The sequence below is a fragment of the Callorhinus ursinus genome, unplaced genomic scaffold, assembly GCF_003265705.2.
Source record: "Callorhinus ursinus isolate GAN/ISIS: 27379988/994484 unplaced genomic scaffold, GSC_fseal_2.0 scaffold14, whole genome shotgun sequence".
NCBI lineage: Eukaryota > Metazoa > Chordata > Mammalia > Carnivora > Otariidae > Callorhinus > Callorhinus ursinus.
Genome location: NW_027397076.1, coordinates 28,620,250 through 28,631,214, shown reverse-complemented (window position 1 = coordinate 28,631,214; position 10,965 = coordinate 28,620,250). Strand labels below are relative to the sequence as shown.

The window sequence follows — 10,965 nt, the reverse complement described above, 5'->3', positions numbered from 1 at the left end:
CTTGAATAACAGCGTTATTTTAAATTGTTTCTAAGGTGGTTTTTTGAGTTACTCCAAATAGTACAGGCTCTTGCTCCTTCTAACTGTATGGCTTTGGTCAAATTACTTAAATGAATCTGAGTCTTAGTTGTCCTTTCTATATAGTGGAGAGAATAAGTGTACCTATTCCTGAGTGGTCCCACTGGTTAAATGTGAAGTAACTGCTGTGTAGTACATTCCACATACATGTTACCTGCAAATAGTTGTATCATTACTGTTATTAAATTGAGAAACAACAATTACTATATATCTAGTGTCTTGCTCTCCCCATTTACTATATTTTCATAACCTAGGCAGGTATAGTCTGCTGAATGATTTAACAGATTTGCTAGTTGCACTATGGCATGAATTTAACCTGATTTCATGGGATAAAACAGAATGAGCACAGTGGTTCATGGCTGTCAGTAGTGAAAAATAGCTGGAAATCAGACAAACAGCTTCATTGCTGAGATTGTTTCCGGGCTAAAAGTTCTTCCAACAGCTGTTTGTTTTGGCCATTAATCGTGTCCATTCTTTTTTTTTTTTAACTGGGGTAAATACAATTTTCTTTAAAAAGAGAATGTAGCCTGGTTATTTCTGAAGTCAGGAAGAACTCCTGTCCGTCCACTATTGTGGTCTTTTGGCTGCTTTGACAGTTGGACTGAGGACTTTTCCTTTTGTTTCTCTCCACTTTGTTATTCTCAGTGCTCAGACTCAGACTGCTGTAGTGGGAGGAAAAAATAGAACTAGGAGCTCTTTAATCCTAGAGAAGGAGCTTTGTAACAGTTACCTTCAAGAAAAGTTTACTCCCCAAAGGAGTATTTAATATTACATAGACACTGACTCACTGAACAGAGAGAGAGGGGGAGGCGAAGAGGGAGAGAGAGAGAATGATGAGAATATGAGAATTCGAGCCAGCCAGCAAGCAAGATACTTAACTAAAGATGAAGGGCAGTTTTGCCTCTTCCTGGAAGTTATATTATTAGTTGTTTTTTTGTTTTGTTTTGTTTTGTTTTTTGTTTTTTGAATCATGATGACTGCTAGTTTTGTTTAAAGTATTTGTTCTGGAAATACTAAAGTTGGAGTCTACCAGACTGAGGTTAGAAGCATTTTCTTTGGCAGCAAGAAGATACTTTTATAGAAGCCATGCCTGTACTTGGGGTTGCCTCAAAACTGAGACAGCCAGCTGTTGGGTCAAAGCCTGTTCATACTGCTCTTCCGATACCAAATCTGGGCACTACTGGGTCACAGCCCTATTCTTCAAGACCTTTGGAACTTACTGAACCAGAGAGCTCAATGCTTTCTTGTCAGCTCACATTAAAATCAACCTGTGAATTTGGAGAGAAGAAACCCTTCCAAGAAAAAGCTAAAGAGACAGAAGACAGTAAGGTTAGTGGCTGAAGGTTACTTGCAGACTTACAGAGCTAAAATGCAGATTTCCTCGTAGGTGGAATATAAAGCATGTTGTGAAATGGGGAGTGGTAGAGGAACACCAGTGTAATAAAGTAAGTAGTTTGTGTAGCTGAAAAGCTAAATATTTAGCTTATGTAAAAGTGTATTGATAATTTATAGTTGTAGCAAAAGTCATTGACAAATTTCTCTGAAAATGCGTGTTTGTTATCACTTAGTACTACTTACTGATGAAGTGCCTAGTCTTAGCACTTTTTTACTAATAACCATAACCAGTCACAAATATGAGAAAAAGGGACCTATTTTTCATGCATATTAAAAGAAGTAAAAGAAGATTTATCTGTAAAAATCCATATAGATGCCATCACTTTTTTTCTAAATGTCATTTGCATTTTAAACACTTTCTGTTTGAATATGTGTTTCTTAGACTGCTTAATTCATTGCACTCTGAACAAAAATGAAATATTATTTTCCTTCATATTGCCCATTTGTCTGGATTTTTACTTGTAAATTGAAACCCTACTGTTTTACTTGTTACTGACATCTTTTTCAGCCGTTTAATTTATGATATTTTGGGAGCAGTGGCTCCTAGCTCTTGGTTTTTAAGCCATACTGCAGTCATTTTCTCGAGATGCGGAGGGCTTGCATGGCCTTTCAGGTGCTGAACTTCAGGGGGATTCATTTGTATCCTGATAAACATCACTTTTTAATGCAGCATTAACTATGATGTCAAGCTTTCCAAAGTCACTGTTCTCACCTCTGGCTTAGGGACTGCTTTGATTTTGCTTTCCCACCCAAATGTAATTTTATTTTTTATTTATTTATTTTTATTATGTTATGCTAACCACCATACATTACATCATTAGTTTTTGATGTAGTGTTGCATGATTAATTGTTTGTGTATAACACCCAGTGCTCCATGCAGAACGTGCCCTCTTTAATACCCATCACCGGGCTAACTCATCCCCCCACCCCCCTCCCCTCTAGAACCCTCAGTTTGTTTTTCACAGTCCATAGTCTCTCATGGTTCGTCTCCCCCTCCGATAAAAAATAATTTAAGAAAAAACTTCGGATTGAAATCCAATCTACAAGTTAAAAAAAAGCCACCCCTTTTGTCTGAAATGTCTATTCGTCTATCTCCACCTGTTCAAATCCTCTAAGGAACAGCCAAATGTAACTTTTTCCCGAAAGTCTTTGCTAGCTACCCCTTACCTTCCTTTCCTCTCTTGTGATTCTTTGGCTGCAGTAATACTTAAAGCACATTTATTTACATTGTATTTTAATTATCTGGATGATTTATTTCTATTCCCCCTGAATTGAAAATATGCAGATGGCAGGGCCTTATTTATACTGTGATACAGCTACCTTTGCCCAGTGCCTTATACCTCAGAATTAAATCGTAGGTGAATGGATTAATACATGAATGAATGAATGAATGAATGAATGAGGAATTATTCTGACAAAGATTTAGTTAAGTTCATTAGTCTCTTTGGATCATTTAATCTATAAAACAGAGGGCTTGGAGTGCATGATTTTTAAAGTACTTGTAGCTCGAGGCTTATTTTATTCCTTTTGTGTTTTAAGAAAACATTGGAAAATCACACAAGAAAAATCATTTAAAAAATAATTAATTGTAGGCTTATAGTTCTCAGTTGAACGTAAGCAATTCAGGGTAAAAGAAGGGAAATATAAATTATCAACAAAAGACTAAAAATAGTTAACTTTATGCAAATAATTAAAAGCAAATGCCACATAGTTCTATTCTAAAGTTTGTGTACCCACAACGACCTGTTGGGATTAGATGGAAAGAATAGGTAGACCCTTTTTCTCTGCTGACCATGCCTCTCATCTGTAGGTTTAGTCAAACTTCCATTTTGCTAAATGGCCTTGGCCTAAAACTTGTGCACCATAAATACTGTTTGCAATAGAATTTTGGTTCATCTCTTTGGTTAACAAACATATCAGTCACACATCTGATATTCTTATAAGACTCTGTGGTAAGCAATGTTGTATTTAGGGGATGTTTTTAACATGCCATTTATCAGATTAAGAACTTTTTCAAACAGACTTAAAGAATGCCTGGTCAGCATTTCGCAATATTTCTAAATGTCAAAAAAGTATATTGAAAGATTTTTATAAACTTTGAAAAAGTAGAACAGAAGAAAATAGCAGAAATGACCAAGAAACTTGTATTAGAGATAATCAGATTTGACAGCAAATAGTAGAAAACTCAACGTAACAATAGGATAAACAGCATAGGAATTTCTTTCTTTTTTTTTTAATTTAAATTCAGTGAATTAACATATACTGTATTACTAGTTTCAGAGGTAGAGTTTAGTGATCCCATCCGTTGCATATAACACCCAGTGCTCATCACATCACGTGCCCTCCTTAATGTCCATCACCCAGTGACCCCATCCCTCCACCCACCTCCCCTCCAGCAACCCTCAGTTTGTTTCCTAGAGTTAAGAGTCTCTTACAGTTTGTCTCCCTCTCTGATTTCATCTTACTTTCTTTTTCTCTCCCTTCCCCTATGATCCTCTGTCTTGTTTCTTAAATTCCATATATGAGAAAAATCATATGATAATTGTCTTTCTCTGATTGACTTATTTCTCTTAGCCTAATACCCTCATATAAAGGATATCTGGAAGTAAGCAGTCCGAAGCTGGTAGGGTGGCTTCTTGAAATTGTCAGAGAACCCATTTCTCTCTTTTGCCTATCAATTTGTGGCATCTGTCTCTCAGTCTTGAATGGATAATTGAGTTTTGTTCAATTAGAAAGACACACCCTGCTTCATTAAGGATTCTTCCACGTCCAACTGGCCTGTTGACAATTCCAAGGCCTTTGTAGCCATTCCAGTCTCTAATTGTTGACACCTCTTCTCCTATTGTAGTTCCATCTAGCTACTGTGCTCTAGATGTCTCCTTCCTGGGTGTCCCCAGTTGTTCAGAGTACTTAGTCTCACTGCCCTTTAGCAAATAAGTAACATTAGTTCCAGAGTCTATGCCGCATACATTTGGACTCTCCATCACCATGCTTCAAGGACTTATGTTTTTCTCTAGCTTTCTCTTGTTCTGATTTCTTACTTTCCTTGAATTTTCTAATGTCTTTCTTCATATGGTTGGTTTTTCCATTCTTCCTGGGCATTCATCCAAATGAGGAAGAGAGTCACTTTGCTTTGGAAACTTTACTTAAGAATCAAGAGATTAAAGTTAAGAAAGGGGGTTATATTTTTCAGCAAATCACATGCAATTAAGCATTAGACATACTTGTTCATGAAAGTCCCCTGGTCGTACCCATCCCTTTAGCCTTCTTTTTTGATTCCCCAGCCTCGTACCAGCTTGGTCTGCCACCTTGCTTTTATCTCTCATTTTTACTGTCATTTCAGTTTCTTTCTAGTTCTGGCCTCACTCATCTTTTCCTTCTTTGATTACCCATGCAAACTGAAGATTCTTTACATTATTATAGAAAATAATTTTGAGTACCTACCTTGTTCTTTATAATAATTTTTTTTCTCATGCCATTTCAAAGAAGACTTTATTATCCACATTTACAGAGAAATAAACTCAGAGTGGGAGACATTCATAAGATCAGATGGTTAACTAGTACCAAAATCCAGAATTTGAATCTAGGTTTGTTCCTACAAAGCTTTTGTTTGTTTGTTTGTTTTTTATTACATTATACTTTCTCCTCATGATGTAACTGCAGTATTTTTTTCTAGCTATACCCTCACCCCCCCAAATCTCACCGGCTCTTAAGAGTCAGTTCAAAAGTCGGGCGCCTGGGTGGCTCAGATGGTTAAGCGTCTGCCTTCGGCTCAGGTCATGATGATCCCAGAGTCCTGGGATCTAGTCCCGCATCAGGCTCAGGAGCCTGCTTCTCCCTCTGCCTCTCTCTCTCTCTCTCTCTCTCTCTGACTCTCATGAATAAATAAATAAAACACATTTAAAAAAAAAAGTCAGTTCAAAAGTCAAAGAAAAGGATAAACAAATTGTTGTGGAGGTTAAAAGGAAGGAAAGTTTGCATCCAGTTAGAGAGGTCTGAAGGAAATTCTTGGAAAAGTAGTGGCCTCCTTGTCCATGTTTATATGGACATTTGTTTCATTTTCTTACTCTACCAGTTTCAAGGACAATTAAGGTAGAGATATGTTCTTAATATTACATTCACAGGGTGTTAGCACTAATGCTTTAAAAACAGAAGATACTTAAAACCTTAAATTGAATATTTTTTAAAAAATATGAATAGCAATAGAGACAAACAAATATATTGTGTGAATAGTATTGCTATTGAGGGCAATATTTTTGTCGATTTTAGGGACGAGAGAAATCCTATTTAGATGGAGCATTCAGGAAAGATTTCATCAAGTAATTGATATTCAGTGGGCAGATAGGACTTATAGAAAGGAAAAAAAGCATTCATTGGAGGAGAGATTTGCATAGAATGCCCAGTGAGTAAACCATTATAATTTGAGGAGACTGTTTATGGAAAGGAGCAGATTTAGATCAGATTATACATGGAAGCAGACTTCATTAGATAGACATTGGGGAAGGCTCTTGTGTAAGAATGAGACACAGTTACACTGGCAATGTTACTTAGGAGAAATCACAGCAGAAAAGGATTAATATTGATGTTTATAGAGGCTTGTTATATGCCTGAAAGTGGGCCAAGCACTTTATGGAGTGTCCCATCAGTCCTCACAGTAGCCCTATGATATAAGCACTGTTATTATCCTCATTTCATAGATAAAGAAAGTGAGGCAGAGAGAGGTTATATTACTTACCAACATTTCAGTGCTAGAGTGTAGCAGAGTAGAGATTCAGTCCAAGGCTGTGTGCCTCCAGAAGACATTACTCTTATCTAATAACACTGCAACAGTGAAGACTTTACTGTGTCAGCAGGAGAGAAGAACTATTGATTGACTTGATTTCTATATAGACTAGTAAGGTTTGTTTTAAATATTTGGTTAACACTGCTGGGGAATTGCAAATAAATCATTGGTGTGCCCAAGTGCTTAGAATTTTCAGAAGACAATTAAGTTGACACATGGTCTCTACTGAATTTTTCAAATAACAGAAATAAATAAAAGAAACCCCATGATAGAATTATAGCAGCAGATGTCAATCGAGTAGATGACTGGCTCTGGCCTCCAGCTGTTTCCTTCTTGGAGAAGATGCCTGATTGCTGAGGACTGTCAACACTCCTGTTGGCTTGCTCACATGGTAGCACTTCCAAAGCTCGCCAGACCTACAGCTGCACAGGTCAGCCCTTGGGTCCCTCTAGATGGTTCCTCCTTCTTTGCCTGTTTCTGCTGTGCTTGCACATTTACTTATTTGTATGTAAAGAAACATGATTATTTCTTTTTCTGGTTATGGTTCATGTTCCAAGTTTCACGGTTTAACTGTTAATGGTCGTTTTAATTGTTTTTGCCTTTGTGGTAGCAATGGTATGAAGAATGTGGTAATGATCCTTGAATTTTAACATTTTCTCTACTGGCAGAATGCTAAGCTTTTCAATATTGTACATTTATTTCTCTTGAGTAACCGTTCATAGAGATGTAGCAATTTAATACTATTGTTTGTTGTTTTAGTTTGTGCTTTACAAAGTCCTTAAAGAATTATATCATGGGCGCCTGGGTGGCTCAGTTGGTTAAGCGACTGCCTTCGGCTCAGGTCATGATCCCGGAGTTCTGGGATCGAGTCCCACATCAGGCTCCCTGCTCAGCAAGGAGCCTGCTTCTCCCTCTGACCCGACCCCCTCTCATGTACTCTCTCTCATTCTCGCTCTCTCAAATAAATAGATAAATCTTAAAAAAAAAAAGAATTATATCATGTGCTTTCAACTATGAAATTACTAAATATTCTTGGGTAAATTAAAAGTGATTAAATGTTTTTGAAAATCTCCTACAACTTTTTTTTTGTTCTTCTTCAAGTGTCAATATTGTATATATATTTGGTGCCAATTTGCTGAACACGTTCTTCTGAGTTTCTTAAACCTTTCTACTATTATAGACATGTTTCTTTTCTTTGATATAAAGGAAGGCAATAAATATATGTAGAAACAAAAATCAATAGATATGTCACTAATTTTTAAGCACAATTGCTTCATGGTTGTATGCTATCACATTTCCAAAAATTATCCTCAATCTTGCTTTTAAGGTATTAGGTGGCATAGTTAAAAGAACATCAAATTAGAAGCTCAAAGATTTGACTTTAACTTCTGCTAGATCCTGAAGAGATAAGTCACTTAAATTCTCCGAACTTTAATCTCTTTATCCTCGGAAATGAAGTTAATAGTTCTTGATAAGGCTTTTCTGAAGGTAACATTTTTATTATTTTCTCCTTTTCCTGGTTTTGTCTTGGCAGTTATCTCTTTTCTCTTATTTTTTTCTATCTCTTCCTCTCCAGTGGCTCCTTTGGACCAGGATTTTTCAAACTTAGCACATTTTGGACCTGATAATTCTTTGTTGTGGGTGTCAGTCTTACTATTATGGAATATTTAGCAGCATCCCTGCTAGTAATGATTACATGCCAGTAGCATTCTTCAGTTGTGACAAACAGAAATGTCTCCAGACGTTGTGAAACGTATCCAGAGAGAAGGCAAAATCAAACCCAGTTGAGAAACACTGCTTTAGATTCAGCTTCCAAAACTGCTCAGGTTGCCACTATTTTCTTGCCATTTTTTATTGAAGTATAATTGACACACGTTACCTTAGTTTCAGGCATGCAACATAGTGATTCAAGCACTCTATACCTTACGCTATTCTTAGCACAAGTGTAGCTATCATCCGTCACCACACAATGCTTTTACAATATCATTAAATATATCCTCTATGCTGTATATTTCATCCCCATGATTTGTTCATCTGCACCTCATACTCCCTTTCATCCATTTTTCCCATCTCCCCACCCTACCCTCTAGCAACCATCAGTTTGTTCCCTGTATTTATGAATCTGTTTCTGCTTTTTGTTTGCTCATTTGTTTTGTTTTCTAGATTCCACATATAAGTGAAATCATATGATCTTTGTCTTTCTCTGGCTGACTTATTTCCCTTAGCATAATACCCTCTAGGTTCACCCATGTTGTTGCAAATGGCAAGAGCTCATTCTTTCTTATGGCTGAGTAATATATACCACATCTTCTTTATCCATTTATCTGTCAGTGGGCACTTGGATTCTTTCCATTTCTTCACTATTGGAAATAATGCTGCAATAAACATAGGGGTGTATCTATCTTTTCAGATTGGTGTTTTCATATTCTTTGGGTAAATACCCAGTAGTAGAATTACTGGATCATATGGTCTTTCTATTTTTAAATTTTTGAGGAACCTCTACTGTTTTCCATACTGGTTGCACCAATTTACATTCCTATCAACAGTGTATGAGGGTTCCCTTTTCTCCACATCCTCATCAACACTTGTTATTTCCTGTCTTTTTGATAATAGCCATTCTGACTAGTTTGAGGTGATATCTCATTGCTTTTGATTTGCATTTGGCTGATAATTAGTGAAGTTGAGCATTTGTTCATGTGTCTGTTGGTCATCTTCATGTCTTCTTTGGAAAAATGTCTGTTCAGGTCTTCTGCCCATTTTTTCATCAGTTTGGGTTTTTTTTGGTGTTGAGTTGTATAAGTTCTTTATATATTTTGGAAATTAAGCCCTTATCGGATATATCATTTGCATATATCTTTTGCCATTCTGTAGGTTGCCTTTTTGTTTCAATAGATTTCCTTTCCTGTATGTTTCCTTTACTGTGAGAAAGTTTTTAATTTTGGTGTAGTCCCAATAGTTTCATTTTGCTTTTGTTCTGCTTGCCTGAGGAGATATACTTAGAGAAACGTTGTGAAGGTTGATGTGAAAGAGATTACTGCCTGTGTTTTCTTCTAGGAGTTTTATGGTTTCAGATCTCTCATATTTTTAATATTATTATTACTATTATTTCCTTCAGTCTGTTTCAGATGATCACTCCTTCAATACTTTGCAGATTTATATTTCTTGAAATGTTAGTTTGTGTTCAGTGCCACTATTCTAGGCTTTAGGTTTGCTTTACTTTTCCTAATTTCTGACTCCTATTCTGTTTTCTTAGAGGTTACCAATAGCTTTTGAAAGGACATCTCTTCTTGGTTAATGTTTTAATTAATTAATTAACTAATTACTTCATTTATTTATTTATTTTTGTTAACATTCTAGCTCTTGTTTTCATCCTGTTTGCAGCACTTGACATCTGCTGACCACAATTCTTTTTTTGGAATGCTCCAATATTTACTAGCCCAGTGACCTTGGTGAGTCAATTAGTACTTAAGCCTTAGTTTCTTCATTTATGAAATGAGGACAATATAAACTACCTCATAAAATTATTGTGAAGAATAAATGAGATATTGTATATAAACTATATTCTGTGTATAGTTGGTAGTCAATATTCTTTACCTATTATATAATATTATAAAAATATCTAATAGTTTACCACAAAAGCTATTAATAGTAAGAGTTGGTAGTATGACAAAGAAGGCAGTGATTAATTCTCCATGCAAAGGAAAAATAACATTCCTGCTATGTTTTGACTGATGAATTTGTTTAGCCAAATATATTTGGAAAAAAGAACACTTTAAGTAGACAGGTATTTACCAAGATGTGTAATACTGGGCTGTGTTTGGAACACTGTACATTATTCAGCAATCCTAAAAGGTAGCATGCAAGTAAGAGAGATGAAGTTGACTTGAGGCATTGGGAAGATGGCCATTAGATGTCCAGTAAGTTGTTTGAACTTATTTTGTAGAGGGTGGCGGGGGGAGGATGCCAATGTGACACAAGTAAGTCTGTGTTTTAGAAAGATGATGATGAAATGAAACATGGATGGATTCAGTGAAGGGAAAGAAGTTCAAAAATACAGAAGAGAAGAAGTGTGATAGAGCAAAATTTTGACTAAAATACCAAGCTATAGAGCAGTGGAAGAGGGATAAGTCTAATAAAAGAAGCGATGGATGTTTGGGTACATTTATCAATTACTAGCAATCCACAAAATTTTAAGTCTCAAAGGATAAATACATTTTTCTTCAAACAAAAACTTGTAGTTTAGTTGGAAGTGATAATTTGTGAACTTGACAGCAAGTAACAATTAAAACTAAGATAATTACTAATACTTTTTGAGTACCTGCCACATGCTGGATGCTATACCCAGTTTATTATTATAATTAAATATATATAGGAGCTGAACTCAGATTGGTGCTAAAGTAGAGCAGGAACTTCAACCTCGGTGTGTTTGACTCCTATGCCAATCTCCCTCTCTGTCTGTCTTTCACAACAATTTATAAACCACAGTCAAAATCAATGTTATTCTTTTCTCTCTATGTGGACACTTAAGTCACATAATGGGGGGAAAAATGAAAGAAAACTATGGATTCTTACAGGAGTGATGAATTAATCTTTGACAAGATTCACTTTTAATTCTTCCTCTCCCCCTAACCCCCACTGTTGTTCCATTTTGGCTTTAAAAAGTGCTTTTCTTTGGATTTCTAGTCACTGGGGCCAACAGGGAAATTCAA

At 36.0% G+C, this 10,965-nt stretch overlaps 1 protein-coding gene across 3 annotated transcripts in view; it reads left to right on the top strand.

Annotated features, from left to right (window-relative positions):
* Positions 1–770: 770 nt before the first annotated feature.
* NAV3 (neuron navigator 3) overlaps positions 771–10,965 on the top strand; it is a 350,025-nt gene continuing 339,830 nt past the window's right edge. For all 3 annotated transcript variants that reach the window (XM_073900615.1, XM_073900614.1, XM_025881299.2), the window contains exon 1: positions 771–1,407. In XM_073900615.1, the coding sequence (XP_073756716.1) occupies positions 1,165–1,407 (243 nt within the window). In that variant the 5' untranslated portion in view covers positions 771–1,164. The remainder of the gene's footprint in view (positions 1,408–10,965) is intronic.